The sequence below is a fragment of the Salmo trutta genome, unplaced genomic scaffold, assembly GCF_901001165.1.
Source record: "Salmo trutta unplaced genomic scaffold, fSalTru1.1, whole genome shotgun sequence".
Taxonomy (NCBI): Eukaryota; Metazoa; Chordata; class Actinopteri; order Salmoniformes; family Salmonidae; genus Salmo; species Salmo trutta.
In genome coordinates this window covers 103,121-120,142 of record NW_021822705.1, presented here as the reverse complement: position 1 = coordinate 120,142, position 17,022 = coordinate 103,121, and the positions used below count along the sequence as shown (strand labels likewise).

General features: G+C 45.7%; 1 protein-coding gene across 2 annotated transcripts in view; it reads right to left on the bottom strand.

Moving 5' to 3' along the window:
- Positions 1–17,022, bottom strand: part of LOC115183922 (F-actin-uncapping protein LRRC16A) — a gene marked incomplete at its 5' end in the record, with an annotated part of 152,199 nt that overhangs the window by 39,272 nt on the left and 95,905 nt on the right. For both annotated transcript variants that reach the window (XM_029744898.1, XM_029744899.1), the window contains 4 exon segments: positions 4,804–4,935; positions 5,434–5,562; positions 7,814–7,912; positions 9,150–9,243. In XM_029744898.1, the coding sequence (XP_029600758.1) occupies positions 4,804–4,935; positions 5,434–5,562; positions 7,814–7,912; positions 9,150–9,243 (454 nt within the window).

Below are 17,022 nucleotides of genomic sequence, written 5' to 3'. Positions count from 1 at the left end.
GTGAAATAACACAACAAGGTGCTGGTTATGACAGATCACCACTAGTGAAATAACACAACAAGGTGCTGGTTATGACAGATCACCACTAGTGAAATAACACAACAAGGTGCTGGTTATGACAGATCACCACTAGTGAAATAACACAACAAGGTGCTGGTTATGACAGATCACCACTAGTGAAATAACACAACAAGGTGCTGGTTATGACAGATCACCACTAGTGAAATAACACAACAAGATGCTGGTTATGACAGATCACCACTAGTGAAATAACACAACAAGGTGCTGGTTATGACAGATCACCACTAGTGAAATAACACAACAAGGTGCTGGTTATGACAGATCACCACTAGTGAAATAACACAACAAGGTGCTGGTTATGACAGATCACCACTAGTGAAATAACACAAAAAGGTGCTGGTTATGACAGATCACCACTAGTGAAATAACACAACAAGGTGCTGGTTATGACAGATCACCACTAGTGAAATAACACAACAAGGTGCTGGTTATGACAGATCACCACTAGTGAAATAACACAACAAGGTGCTGGTTATGACAGATCACCACTAGTGAAATAACACAACAAGGTGCTGGTTATGACAGATCACCACTAGTGAAATAACACAACAAGGTGCTGGTTATGACAGATCACCACTAGTGAAATAACACAACAAGGTGCTGGTTATGACAGATCACCACTAGTGAAATAACACAACAAGGTGCTGGTTATGACAGATCACCACTAGTGAAATAACACAACAAGGTGCTGGTTATGACAGATCACCACTAGTGAAATAACACAACAAGGTGCTGGTTATGACAGATCACCACTAGTGAAATAACACAACAAGGTGCTGGTTATGACAGATCACCACTAGTGAAATAACACAACAAGGTGCTGGTTATGACAGATCACCACTAGTGAAATAACACAACAAGGTGCTGGTTATGACAGATCACCACTAGTGAAATAACACAACAAGGTGCTGGTTATGACAGATCACCACTAGTGAAATAACACAACAAGGTGCTGGTTATGACAGATCACCACTAGTGAAATAACACAACAAGGTGCTGGTTATGACAGATCACCACTAGTGAAATAACACAACAAGATGCTGGTTATGACAGATCACCACTAGTGAAATAACACAACAAGGTGCTGGTTATGACAGATCACCACTAGTGAAATAACACAACAAGGTGCTGGTTATGACAGATCACCACTAGTGAAATAACACAACAAGGTGCTGGTTATGACAGATCACCACTAGTGAAATAACACAAAAAGGTGCTGGTTATGACAGATCACCACTAGTGAAATAACACAACAAGGTGCTGGTTATGACAGATCACCACTAGTGAAATAACACAACAAGGTGCTGGTTATGACAGATCACCACTAGTGAAATAACACAACAAGGTGCTGGTTATGACAGATCACCACTAGTGAAATAACACAACAAGGTGCTGGTTATGACAGATCACCACTAGTGAAATAACACAACAAGGTGCTGGTTATGACAGGAACAACTGAGTATTCAAAACACATTGTCTTTTGTAGTGTGTTGTTTTGATATATTTTTTAATCTCTGAAATGATGTCATACAGCTCAACCACTAGAATGAATACAACATCTTTAGATCACCCTTAAGGTCAGGATATGGTAGCTAGTGGCTATGGTTGCTAGTAGATATGGTTGCTAGTGGATATGGTAGCTAGTGGATATGGTAGTTAGTGGATATGGTTGCTAGTGGATATGGATAAAGTAATCCTTCTAACCCCCCCCCACTATTGTAAAGTGGTTGTTCCACTGGATATCATAAGGTGAATGCACCAATTTGTAAGTCGCTCTGGATAAGAGCGTCTGCTAAATGACTTAAATGTAAAAAAAAATGTAAATGGTTGCTAGTGGATATGGTTGCTAGTGGATATGGTAGCTAGTGGATATGGTAGCTAGTGGATATGGTTGCTAGTGGATATGGTTGCTAGTGGATATGGTTGCTAGTGGATATGGTTGCTAGTGGATATGGTAGCTAGTGGATATGGTAGCTAGTGGATATGGTAGCTAGTGGATATGGTAGCTAGTGGATATGGTTGCTAGTGGATATGGTTGCTAGTGGATATGGTTGCTGGTAGATATGGTTGCTAGTTGTATGGTTGCTAGTGGATATGGTTGCTAGTGGATATGGTTGCTAGTGGATATGGTTGCTAGTGGATATGGTTGATAGTGGATATGGTAGCTAGTGGATATGGTTGCTAGTGGATGTGGTAGCTAGTGGATGTGGTTGCTAGTAGATGTGGTAGCTAGTAGCTGTGGTAGCAAGTGGATGTGGTTGCTAGTAGATGTGGTAGCTAGTAGATGTGGTTGCTAGTGGATGTGGTTGCTAGTGGATATGGTTGCTAGTGGATATGGTTGCTAGTGGATATAGTTGCTAGTAGATATGGTTGCTAGTAGATGTGGTAGCTAGTAGATGTGGTAGCTAGTGGATATGGTTGCTAGTAGATATGGTTGCTAGTTCATATGGTTGATAGTGGATATGGTTGCTAGTATATATGGTAGCTAGTGGATGTGGTTGCTAGTGGATATGGTAGCTAGTGGATATGGTTGCTAGTGGATATGGTAGCTAGTGGATATGGTTGCTAGTGGATATGGTTGCTAGTGGATATGGTAGCTAGTGGATATGGTAGCTAGTGGTTATGGTTGATAGTGGATATGGTTGCTAGTGGATGTGGTAGCTAGTGGATGTGGTAGCTAGTGGATGTGGTTGCTAGAGAATATGGTTGCTATTGGATATGGTTGCTAGTGGATATGGTAGCTAGTAGATGTGGTTGCTAGTGGATATGGGAGCTAGTGGATATGGTAGCTAGTGGATATGGTTGCTAGTAAATATGGTTGCTAGTATATATGGTTGCTAGTGGATATGGTTGCTAGGGGATATGGTTGCTAGTGGATATGGTTGCTAGTATATATGGTTGCTAGTATATATGGTTGCTAGTGGATATGGTTGCTAGTCATTATGGTTGCTAGTGGATATGGTTGCTAGTGGATATGGTTGCTAGTATATATGGTTGCTAGTGGATATGGTTGCTAGTGGATATGGTTGCTAGTGGATATGGTAGCTAGTGGATATGGTAGCTAGTGGTTATGGTTGATAGTGGATATGGTTGCTAGTGGATGTGGTAGCTAGTGGATGTGGTAGCTAGTGGATGTGGTTGCTAGAGAATATGGTTGCTATTGGATATGGTTGCTAGTGGATATGGTAGCTAGTAGATGTGGTTGCTAGTGGATATGGGAGCTAGTGGATATGGTAGCTAGTGGATATGGTTGCTAGTAAATATGGTTGCTAGTATATATGGTTGCTAGTGGATATGGTTGCTAGGGGATATGGTTGCTAGTGGATATGGTTGCTAGTATATATGGTTGCTAGTATATATGGTTGCTAGTGGATATGGTTGCTAGTCATTATGGTTGCTAGTGGATATGGTTGCTAGTGGATATGGTTGCTAGTATATATGGTTGCTAGTGGATATGGTTGCTAGTAGATATGGTTGCTAGCGGATATGGTTGCTAGTATATATGGTTGCTTGTGCTTAAAGCTTTATGGTTTTAAAAGGAGGAAAGTCTACAACTCCCAGTGTAATAAACACAGTGAGAGGACTTCAGTCTGATAAAGTTCCATTACAGCTTCTCTGTCTGGAGGAGAAATCTAACATCTAGCACCAACACAGATCCATTGATCTGACCTACTGATAACTGGAAACTAGTTTGTTGTGTTCCATATGACACCCTATTCCCTATGTGGTGCACTACTTTTGACTAGGGCCCGTATGGCATCCTATTCCCTGTATAGTGTCCTGCAGGGCCCATATGGCCCTGGTCAAAAGTAGTGCACTATATATAGTGAATAGGGTACCAATTGGGACATAACAGTTATCTCCTCTGCCTCGTGGTAGGAAGTAAACCACTGAATTAACACTATAATTAAAATATGGCCCAATCTCCTCTCGGATGGATACCTAGATTAACAACATGTCTGTGTGTGTGTGTGTGTGTGTGTGTATCAGGCTCCCTCACAGAAGTCCTTCTCTCTGCTCTGATTACAGGCTGAGGGAAACAGCTCCTCTGCTGACAACAACCACCACAGCATTAAGGCCTGTGAGTTTGAACATATTTATTACAGTCCAGCTTCGGGGGGGGGGGGGGGGGGGGGGGGGGGGGGTCTGGAGGGCAGAGAGAGACGAGACCAGGATGTCTGCCTACCTGCCAAGAACATACTGCTGCCCATACCAATAACATCCGCTCTTAACAAACTGTCTTTTAGGATGTCAGAACCCTGCTCTTTTGAAATATACACATTTCTGGAGATGGAACCTGTTCAGAGCAGTATAGTGGCAGCATATTCTAGTCTCATTTATACCGTTTTTTATTTTACCCCCTTGTTCGCCCCAATGTCGATCTGGACTCATCGCTGCAACTCCCCAACGGGCTCGGGAGGCGAAGGTCAATTCATGCGTCCTCCAATGACCCACCAAACCACGCTTCTTAACACCCGCCCTCTTAACCCGGAAGCTAGCCGCATGTGCCGCACTATGGGACTCCTGATCACGGCCGGTTGTGATACAGCCCAGGATGGAACCCGGGTCTGTAGTGACGCCTCTAGCTCTGCGAGGCAGTGAGTTAGACCGCTGCGCCACTCGGGAGACCCCTAATCAACATTTTTAAAACAACCATCATCAGTTCTCTTCAAACATTTACTTCCTTGACTTTTTGTGCCTGTTTAAAACCATGGCTCCTACCTGTAGCTGTTCATCCATGACCCTGGCCACCTCTCCAGCCATGGACTCCAGTTTCTCCTGGATGGGTCCTACTGACTGACCGTTGACCTCTTCTCTGGACGCTGCTCCCAGGTGGTACAGGTTAGGAAGCAGCTGGGGGGAGGAGAGTAGAGAGCAGGAGGAGAGGACAGGACAGGAAGTGGAGAGGAGGAGAGGACAGGAGGAGGAGGAGGAGAGGACAGGAGGAGGAGAGGACAGGAGGAGGAGAGGACAGGAGGAGGAGGAGGGGAGGATGAGGAGGAGAGGACAGGAAGAGGAGAGGACAGGAGGAGGAGGAGAGGACAGGAGGTGGAGAGGAGGAGGAGGACGAGGAGAGGACAGGAAGAGGAGAGGACAGGAGGAGGAGGAGGGGAGGATGAGGAGGAGAGGACAGGAAGAGGAGAGGACAGGAGGAGGAGGAGAGGACAGGAGGAGGAGGAGAGGACAGGAGGAGGAGAGGACAGGAGGAGGAGGAGAGGACAGGAGGAGGAGGAGAGGAGGAAAGGGTTAGAAAAGGGGTAGTAACATTTAAACTGTTAGGGGATTCTATCTTAGTGTGCAGAATGTTCAATGTTGGATTATGGGTTAGGTCTTAACTAAATGACCAGTCACCGTTTTGGAGTTCCTGGCATCCTTCATCAGGTTTTCAGCCGTCTTGACGTCGTCTGAGATCCCGTCTGTCTCTGAGTTCCTCAGGGAGTTGAGATGGTCCTGGACTTTCACACAGATCCTGTCAATCATCTGAAGAACAACAAGAAGAAGAAGAGTGTGAGACAGGAACAAAGCGGTTATCTGTCTAGCAGTGAAACCCTTAACTCAAGATGGAAGACAATCTGAGAGGAATAGTAGACAGGACTTCAGAGCATCTTGAGGAGAAACTTGAATCATCTTCAGATGCCAATACAATCTTTTACGCTCCTCTCAAATTACAGGAAATACAAACCGTCACACATCTTCACCATGAAATGAATCACTAAGCACTGTGTCTCATCTTCACCAGGAAATGAATCACTAAGAATCGTGTCTCATCTACACCATGAAATGAATCACTAAGAATCGTGTCTCATCTTCACCATGAAATGAATCACTAAGAATCGTGTCTCATCTACACCATGAAATGAATCACTAAGAATCGTGTCTCATCTTCACCATGAAATGAATCACTAAGCACTGTGTCTCATCTTCACCATGAAATGAATCACTAAGCATCATGTCTCATCTTCACCATGAAATGAATCACTAAGCACTGTGTCTCATCTACACCATGAAATGAATCACTAAGAATCGTGTCTCATCTACACCATGAAATGAATCACTAAGCATCATGTCTCATCTTCACCATGAAATGAATCACTAAGCACTGTGTCTCATCTACACCATGAAATGAATCACTAAGAATCGTGTCTCATCTACACCATGAAATGAATCACTAAGCACTGTGTCTCATCTTCACCATGAAATGAATCACTAAGCACTGTGTCTCATCTTCACCATGAAATGAATCACTAAGCACTGTGTCTCATCTTCACCATGAAATGAATCACTAAGCACTGTGTCTCATCTTCACCATGAAATGAATCAATAAGCACTGTGTCTCATCTTAACCATGAAATGAATCACTAAGCACTGTGTCTCATCTTCACCATGAAATGAATCACTAAGAATCGTGTCTCATCTTCACCATGAAATGAATCACTAAGCCTCATCTTAACCATGAAATGAATCACTAAGCACTGTGTCTCATCTACACCATGAAATGAATCACTAAGAATCGTGTCTCATCTTCACCATGAAATGAATCACTAAGAATCGTGTCTCATCTTCACCATGAAATGAATCACTAAGAATCGTGTCTCATCTTCACCATGAAATGAATCACTAAGAATCGTGTCTCATCTTCACCATGAAATGAATCACTAAGAATCGTGTCTCATCTTCACCATGAAATGAATCACTAAGAATCGTGTCTCATCTACACCATGAAATGAATCACTAAGAATCGTGTCTCTTGTTCACCGTTAAATGCCTAAGCATCGTGTCTCACATAGTAACCGAGTCAGGTTTGTAGGCCTCCTTGCTCGCACACGCTTTTTCAGTTCTTCCCACAAATGTTCTATAGGGTGAGATCATGGCTTTGTGATGGCCACTCCAATACCTTGACTTTGTTGTCCTTAAGCCATTTTGCCACAACTTTGGAAGTATGCTTGGGGTCATTGTTCATTTGGAAGACCCATTTGCGACCAAGCTTTCACTTCCTGACTGATGTCTTGAGATGTTGCTTCAATATATCCACATAATTTTCCCTCCTCATGAAGCCATCTATTTTGTGAAGTGCACCAGTCCCTCCTGCAGCAAAGCACCCCCACAACATGATGCTGCCACCCAATCAAAACAGTTAGCCTGTCCCCTGCTCCCCCAAGTGACCTCAGTGTTAACCAGTGGTCAGGGGAGACAGTTTCACAGGAGGGACCTCAGTGTTAACCAGTGGTCAGGATTGACAGTTTCACAGGAGGGACCTCAGTGTTAATCAGTGGTCAGGATAGACAGTTTCACAGGAGGGACCTCAGTGTTAATCAGTGGTCAGGATAGACAGTTTCACAAGAGGGACCTCAGTGTTAACCAGTGGTCAGGGGAGACAGTTTCACAGGAGGGAGATTACAGGCTGTTAGTGGGGTGATTAAACACAATGCTACGCTCAATAACTCAACTAAATCAAGTCGAGATAGGACCCCTGTGTTGCTGACCCCTGTGTTGCTGACCCCCGTGTCGCTGACCCCCGTGTCGCTGACCCCCGTGTTCCCGCCCCCCGTGTTCCCGACCCCCGTGTCGCTGACCCCCGTGTCGCTGACCCCCGTGTCGCTGACCCCCGTGTCGCTGACCCCCGTGTTCCCGCCCCCCGTGTTCCCGACCCCCGTGTTGCTGACCCCGGTTTTACCTCTGCAGCTGTATTTAGATGGTACTGTATTTTTAAATGCTGTTGTGCGTGTGTCACCTGTTGAGTGGTGGTGGTAACGATCCCCTGTTGGAGGCGGTAGGCCTGCTCCTGGAGGTATTGACGAGTCTCATGGTTCCGGAACAGGTAGTTCTCAATCTGACGAGAGCAGAGAGCATTACTCTGTCAGCCATTTGTCATAGCAATGATAAAGAAGCAAAATGGTTGTAACTCATAGCTTTTGTTATTGTATTTGTGTGTTAGGTGAATATATATGTTAGAATTGTTTTTGTACCCAGACTACACAATAAATCCCAAATGGAAAAATAACGATATTGATTGATAGTTCAACCATGGTTCAACCAGGTCCTCAGAGGTTTTAAGAGCCTGACTCACCTTCAGTCTTCTCTGGGTTTTAAGAGCCCGACTCACCTTCAGTCTTTTCTGGGTTTTAAGAGCCTGACTCACCTTGAACAGGGGGTCCTCAGTCTTCTCTGGGTTTTAAGAGCCCGACTCACCTTCAGTCTTCTCTGGGTTTTAAGAGCCTGACTCACCTTCAGTCTTCTCTGGGTTTTAAGAGCCTGACTCACCTTCAGTCTTCTCTGTGTTTTAAGAGCCTGACTCACCTTGAGCAGGGCGTCCTCAGTCTTCTCTGGGCTGGCTTTAAGAGCCTGACTCACCTTGAGCAGGGCATCCTCAGACTTCTCTGGGTTTTAAGAGCCTGACTCACCTTGAGCAGGGCGTCCTCAGTCTTCTCTGGGTTTTAAGAGCCTGACTCACCTTGAGCAGGGCGTCCTCAGTCTTCTCTGGGTTTTAAGAGCCTGACTCACCTGGAGCAGGGCGTCCTCAGTCTTCTCTGGGTTTTAAGAGCCTGACTCACCTTGAGCAGGGCGTCCTCAGTCTTCTCTGGGTTTTAAGAGCCTGACTCACCTTGAGCAGGGCGTCCTCAGTCTTCTCTGGGTTTTAAGAGCCTGACTCACCTTGAGCAGGGCGTCCTCAGTCTTCTCTGGGTTTTAAGAGCCTGACTCACCTTGAGCAGGGCGTCCTCAGTCTTCTCTGGGCTTTAAGAGCCTGACTCACCTTGAGCAGGGCGTTCTCAGTCTTCTCTGGGCTGGCTTTGAGAGCCTGACTCACCTTGAGCAGGGCGTCCTCAGTCTTCTCTGGGTTTTAAGAGCCTGACTCACCTTGAGCAGGGCGTCCTCAGTCTTCTCTGGGCTGGCTTTGAGAGCCTGACTCACCTTGAGCAGGGCGTCCTCAGTCTTCTCTGGGCTGGCTTTGAGAGCCTGACTCACCTTGAGCAGGGCGTCCTCAGTCTTCTCTGGGCTGGCTTTAAGAGCCTGACTCACCTTGAGCAGGGCGTCCTCAGTCTTCTCTGGGCTTTGAGAGCCTGACTCACCTTGAGCAGGGCGTCCTCAGTCTTCTCTGGGCTGGCTTTGAGAGCCTGAGACGCATCGATGATGGGGATAGGCATGAACCGGATGGTGAAGTTTCTGTCAAGGAGATGGACAGTCTCATAAATGTTGCATAGTTTAAACACATAGTATAATGTATTTATTCATTAGTCATATTTAACCATATATTGTCATTCATATTTGATTGCTGTATTCATATTTAAACAGATATTATGACCCGATTAGTTATAGAAATCTGAATTGGTTTAACAGCCAGTCATGAACTATTGTAATATTCCTGACTATTATAATGTGGCAGTATAGGTTCTAACATTATAATGCATACAGTATCTGATTCAACTAATGTGATTATTTTAGCATTATAATGCATACAGTATCTGATTCAACTAATGGGATTCTTTTAGCATTATAATGCATACAGTATCTGATTCAACTAATGTGATTATTTTAGCATTATAATGTATACAGTATCTGATTCAACTAATGTGATTCTAACTGTTAGCATTATAATGTATACAGTATCTGATTCAACTAATGTGATTCTTTTAGCATTATAATGCATACAGTATCTGATTCAACTAATGTGATTCTATCTTTTAGCATTATAATGTATACAGTATCTGATTCAACTAATGTGATTCTTTTAGCATTATAATGCATACAGTATCTGATTCAACTAATGTGATTCTTTTAGCATTATAATGTATACAGTATCTGATTCAACTAATGTGATTCTTTTAGCATTATAATGCATACAGTATCTGATTCAACTAATGTGATTCTTTTAGCATTATAATGCATACAGTATCTGATTCAACTAATGTGATTCTTTTAGCATTATAATGCATACAGTATCTGATTCAACTAATGTGATTCTTTTAGCATTATAATGTATACAGTATCTGATTCAACTAATGTGATTCTTTTAGCATTATAATGCATACAGTATCTGATTCAACTAATGTGATTCTTTTAGCATTATAATGCATACAGTATCTGATTCAACTAATGTGATTCTACCTGTTAGCATTATAATGTATACAGTATCTGATTCAACTAATGTGATTCTATCTTTTAGCATTATAATGTATACAGTATCTGATTCAACTAATGTGATTCTATCTTTTAGCATTATAATGTATACAGTATCTGATTCAACTAATGTGATTCTACCTGTTAGCATTATAATGTATACAGTATCTGATTCAACTAATGTGATTCTATCTTTTAGCATTATAATGTATACAGTATCTGATTCAACTAATGTGATTCTATCTTTTAGCATTATAATGTATACAGTATCTGATTCAACTAATGTGATTCTATCTTTTAGCATTATAATGTATACAGTATCTGATTCAACTAATGTGATTCTATCTGTTAGCATTATAATGTATACAGTATCTGATTCAACTAATGTGATTCTATCTTTTAGCATTATAATGTATACAGTATCTGATTCAACTAATGTGATTCTATCTTTTAGCATTATAATGTATACAGTATCTGATTCAACTAATGTGATTCTATCTTTTAGCATTATAATGTATACAGTATCTGATTCAACTAATGTGATTCTATCTTTTAGCATTATAATGTATACAGTATCTGATTCAACTAATGTGATTCTATCTTTTAGCATTATAATGTATACAGTATCTGATTCAACTAATGTGATTCTATCTTTTAGCATTATACATTTAACTGACATTCAACACTTGAATAGGAAAATGGACCCCAAATGTATTAATGTTTTTCTAATGAACCCTCCAGAATAGAAACATTTGTCTCCGTGGCTACAACAACAGACTAGAGCACATCAAGAGAGGCCCGCCCTCTGGATGTGTGTGTGAGTGTATATATGATATGTGTGTGTGTGTGTGTGTTTAACTATACTTGTGGGGACCACATTTTGTTAGTCCCCACAAGGTCAAATGCTATTTCTAGGGGGTTTGGGGTTAAGGTTAGAATTAGGGGCTAAGTTTAGGGTTAACGGTTAGGGAAAGAATTTTGTGTCCCTACAAGGTTAGTTTTGTGTGTGTGTGTGTGTGTGTGTGTGTGTGTGTGTGTGTGTGTCCAGCCCCTGGCTGCTGACAGAGAGAAGAGCAGTTCTGAAACAAGCCATTTCATCTCCTAATTGATTGTGACTTGACGTTGATAAGTGAGGTTACTGATCCTCTGCAGTTGGTAAGTCAGCCCATAATAGTACATCAATAATGAGGGGGGGGGGAGGAGGAGAGAGAGAGAGGTGGAGAGAGAGGTAGAGAGAGACACAGAGAGAGAGAGAGACAGAGACAGAGAGGTAGAGAGAGAGAAAGAGAGACAGAGAGAGAGAGAGGTAGAGAGACAGAGAGAAAGAGAGAGAGAGAGGTAGAGGTAGAGAGAGAGAGAGGTAGAGAGAGAGACAGAGAGAGAGAGAGGTAGAGAGAGAGAGAGAGAGAGAGAGAGAGGTAGAGAGGGAGAGACAGAGAGAGGTAGAGGTAGAGAGACAGAGAGAAAGAGAGAGAGAGAGGTAGAGGTAGAGAGAGAGAGGTAGAGAGAGAGACAGAGAGAGAGAGAGGTAGAGAGAGAGAGAGAGAGAGAGAGGTAGAGAGGGAGAGACAGAGAGAGGCAGAGAGGGAGAGAGGTCTGGGACTGAATTGATTGAGTGTCTGTCTCTCAGGTAAAGCAGCTCAACGGTAGATTCATTCTTCATCTGTAGTCAGAAAGGCCTCAGCGTGTCACTAAAGGGAATAGTTAATGACTGAACCTTACACAGACTCAGGACTACTAGCTCCTACAATACCTGATCTAACACACTCCTCTACATACCTGGACCCCCTTCAAACACGGCTCATCTGGGACAATTAGAATATACATCAACTCACTATAGGGGCTTTGATCAACGGTCTCACAACAAGCCAACGCTCTGGAAACATCTTTGGATTGATGTCACTGTTTGGTTCAAGAAAAAAAGAGCTGTAAAAACCTATTTTGTATTTATGGAGATGCAGCTGTACGTCTCTGAGGGACAGCTAAGGAACAGGCCCACATGTTCAGTCAGACAGACCTGACGTTTCACTATTCCTCAGTGAAATCACAGCCAGAGCAGGTAGCAGACTGAACCGGGTCTATTCAGACAGAGGCACAGCTTTGGCCAATGGAAATATAAGGACACAGCCTATACAGTAGTAATAAACCCAGGGTGTTTACCTAAAGATGGCCACTTCTCTAGTAAATCCAGGGTGTTTACCTAAAGATGGCCACTTCTCTAGTAAACCCAGGGTGTTTACCTAAAGATGGCCCCTTCTCTAGTAAACCCAGGGTGTTTACCTAAAGATGGCCACTTCTCTAGTAAATCCAGGGTGTTTACCTAAAGATGGCCACTTCTCTAGTAAACCCAGGGTGTTTACCTAAAGATGGCCCCTTCTCTAGTAAACCCAGGGTGTTTACCTAAAGATGGCCACTTCTCTAGTAAACCCAGGGTGTTTACCTAAAGATGGCCACTTCTCTAGTAAACCCAGGGTGTTTACCTAAAGATGGCCAGTTATCTCTTATCTATAGGCCTTCAAGGAACTTCACTGGACTCTATGTAAACTGGAAACCATATATCCTGAGGATGCATTTATTGTAGCTGACAGTGTGGTGAAGAAGGCGTAACAACGCCTCTTCAACCTCAGGAGGCTGAAGAAATGTGGCTTGTCACCCAAAACCCTGACAAACTTTTACGGATGCACAATCGAGAGAATCCTGTTGGGCTGTATCACCGCCTGGTACGGCAACTGCACCGCCCGCAACCGCAGGGCTCTCCAGAGGGTGGTGCGGTCTGCTCAACGCATCACCAGGGGCAAACTACCTGACCTCCAGGCCACCTATAGCACCCGATGTCACAGGAAGGCCAAAAAGATCATCAAGGACATCAACCACCCGAGCCACTGCCTGTTCACCTGCTATCATCCAGAAGGCGAGGTCAGTACAGGTGCATCAAAGCTGGGACCGAGAGACTGAAAAACAGCTTCTATCTCAAGGCCATCAGACTGTTAAACAGCCATCACTAACACAGAGAGGCTGCTGCCAACATTGAGACCCAACCACTGGCCACTTTAATAAATGGATCACTAGTCACTTTAAACAATGCCACTTTAAACAATGCCACTGTAATAACGTTTACATATCTTACATTACTCCTATCACATGTATATACTGTATGGCATTGGTATTCTATACCATCTACTGCATCTTGCCTATGCTGCTCGGCCATCGCTCATCCATATATTTACATGTACATATTCTCATTCACCCCTTCAGATTAGTGTGTATTAGGTAGTTGTTGTGGAATTGGTAGATTAGGTGTTAGATATTACTGCAGGGTGTAAGGGCTGCGTACTGGAGGCAGAGAAGTCAGGCGCAGGAGAGCAAAAACTGGGTTTACAACGGAGCAGTTTAGTAATAAAAACCACCGGAATCAGAACAAACAATCCCTGGGTACAAAACCCGTCGCTCACCAGATAAACGTGCACATACACTTACAATAAACAATTCTGGACAAGGACATGGGGGGGACAGAGGGTTAAATACACAACATGATGGAATTGGAACCAGGTGTGTGGGAAGACAAGACAAAACAAATGGAAAAGTGGATGGATGATGGCTGGAAGACCGGCGACGCCGACCGCAGAACGCCGTCCGAACAAGGAAGAGGAACCAACTTCAGCGGAAGTCGTGACACACTGTCAGAACTAGAAGCACAAGCACTTCACTACACTGACATTAACATCTGCTAACCATGTGTATGTGACGTCTCTCTCCCCCTCTCTCTCTCTCCCCTCCTCTCCACCATGTGTATGTGACGGTCTCTCTCCCTCTCCCCTCTCTCCCCCCTCCTCTCCACCATGTGTATGTGACGCTCTCTCCCCCTCTCCCTCTCTCTTCCTCTCTCCCCCCTCCTCTCCACCATGTGTATGTGACGGTCTCTCCCCCTCTCCCCCCCTTCTCTCCACCATGTGTATGTGACGCTCTCTCCCCCTCTCCCTCTCTCTTCCTCTCTCCCCCCTCCTCTCCACCATGTGTATGTGACGGTCTCTCCCCCTCTCCCCCCCTTCTCTCCACCATGTGTATGTGACGCTCTCTCCCCCTCTCCCCTCTCTCCCCCTCCTCTCCACCATGTGTATGTGACGGTCTCTCCCCCTCTCCCTCTCTCTCCCCCCTTCTCTTCACCATGTGTATGTGACGGTCTCTCTCCCTCTCCCCTCTCCCCTTCTCTCTCCCAGCTCCTCTCCACCATGTGTACCACAGGGTCCACATCCATCCTCATCACAAAGCAAACCCCCAGCCTCCCAGATTCATCACAGGGCGCTAGGTAAGCGTCCAGCCAGCCAACGCTTATTGTTATGCAGCAATTACAGAATGTAGATTCTATTTAAATGAGGATGAAACAAAGAAATTGGCCAGACACTCATGACTGAGTGGATTCTAATATCATTCAGCTCTAAATGTATAGACAGCCAATCACACGGTACCCTGTCTGGTGCTTGTCTGCCATTCCTCCCCTTCTCTCTCTCTATCTCCTCTCCCCCACCCCTCTTCTCTCTCTCTCTGTCTCTATATTTCTCAGTCTCTCTCTCTCTCTCCTCTCCCCCACCCCTCTTCTCTCTCTCCCCCACCCTCTCTCTTCTCTCTCCCCTCACCCCACCCCTCTTCTCTCTCCTCTCCCCCACCCCTCTTCTCTCTCCTCTCCCCCACCCTCTCTCTTCTCTCTCCCCCACCCTCTCTCTTCTCTCTCTCCTCACCCCACCCCTCTTCTCTCCCCCCTCTCCCCCACTCCTCTTCTCTTCTCTCTCCTCTCCTCTCCCCCACCCCACCCCTCTCCCCCACCCCTCTTCTCTCTCCTCTCCCCCACCCTCTCTCTTCCTCAGCCCTCTCCTCTACCTCTCTCTCTCTGCTAACCTCTCTCTCTCTCCACCCTGTCTGTGCTGCCAGGGATGAACAGCAGGCCCAGACCCAAGCGGAGCAGAGAGGTACACAATAACCCCACTGTTTTCTTTCCTCACAGGCTGCTGTATCATCATTTGGATTCTGGTCGTAATAATTCACCACCTGATCCATGGGGCGGCAGGTAGACTAGTGGTTAGAGTGTAGGGGCGGCAGGTAGTCTAGTGGTTAGAGTGTAGGGGCGGCAGGTAGACTAGTGGTTAGAGTGTAGGGGCGGCAGGTAGACTAGTGGTTAGAGTGTAGGGGCGGCAGGTAGACTAGTGGTTAGAGTGTAGGGACGGCAGGTAGCCTAGTGGTTAGAGTGTAGGGGCGGCAGGTAGACTAGTGGTTAGAGTGTAGGGACGGCAGGTAGACTAGTGGTTAGAGTGTAGGGGCAGGCAGGTAGTCTAGTGGTTAGAGTGTAGGGACGGCAGGTAGACTAGTGGTTAGAGTGTAGGGGCGGCAGGTAGACTAGTGGTTAGAGTGTAGGGGCGGCAGGTAGCCTAGTGGTTAGAGTGGAGGGGCGGCAGGTAGTCTAGTGGTTAGAGTGTAGGGACGGCAGGTAGACTAGTGGTTAGAGTGTAGGGACGGCAGGTAGACTAGTGGTTAGAGTGTAGGGACGGCAGGTAGCCTAGTGGTTAGAGTGTAGGGGCGGCAGGTAGCCTAGTGGTTAGAGTGGAGGGGCGGCAGGTAGTCTAGTGGTTAGAGTGTAGGGACAGGCAGGTAGACTAGTGGTTAGAGTGTAGGGACGGCAGGTAGCCTAGTGGTTAGAGTGTAGGGGCAGGCAGGTAGACTAGTGGTTAGAGTGTAGGGACGGCAGGTAGACTAGTGGTTAGAGTGTAGGGACGGCAGGTAGACTAGTGGTTAGAGTGTAGGGACGGCAGGTAGACTAGTGGTTAGAGTGTAGGGGCGGCAGGTAGACTAGTGGTTAGAGTGTAGGGACGGCAGGTAGACTAGTGGTTAGAGTGTAGGGGCGGCAGGTAGACTAGTGGTTAGAGTGTAGGGGCAGGCAGGTAGACTAGTGGTTAGAGTGTAGGGGCAGGCAGGTAGCCTAGTGGTTAGAGTGTAGGGACGGCAGGTAGCCTAGTGGTTAGAGTGTAGGGGCGGCAGGTAGCCTAGTGGTTAGAGTGTAGGGACAGGCAGGTAGACTAGTGGTTAGAGTGTAGGGGCGGCAGGTAGACTAGTGGTTAGAGTGTAGGGGCGGCAGGTAGTCTAGTGGTTAGAGTGTAGGGACAGGCAGGTAGACTAGTGGTTAGAGTGTAGGGGCGGCAGGTAGACTAGTGGTTAGAGTGTAGGGGCAGGCAGGTAGACTAGTGGTTAGAGTGTAGGGGCTGCAGGTAGCCTAGTGGTTAGAGTGTAGGGACGGCAGGTAGCCTAGTGGTTAGAGTGTAGGGGCGGCAGGTAGACTAGTGGTTAGAGTGGAGGGACGGCAGGTAGCCTAGTGGTTAGAGTGTAGGGACGGCAGGTAGACTAGTGGTTAGAGTGTAGGGGCGGCAGGTAGACTAGTGGTTAGAGTGGAGGGACGGCAGGTAGACTAGTGGTTAGAGTGTAGGGACGGCAGGTAGACTAGTGGTTAGAGTGTAGGGGCGGCAGGTAGACTAGTGGTTAGAGTGTAGGGGCGGCAGGTAGACTAGTGGTTAGAGTGTAGGGGCGGCAGGTAGCCTAGTGGTTAGAGTGTAGGGGCGGCAGGTAGTCTAGTGGTTAGAGTGTAGGGGCGGCAAGTAGCCTAGTGGTTAGAGTGTAGGGACGGCAGGTAACCTAGTGGTTAGAGTGTAGGGACGGCAGGTAGACTAGTGGTTAGAGTGTAGGGACGGCAGGTAGCCTAGTGGTTAGAGTGTAGGGACGGCAGGTAGACTAGTGGTTAGAGTGTAGGGACGGCAGGTAGCCTAGTGGTTAGAGTGTAGGGAC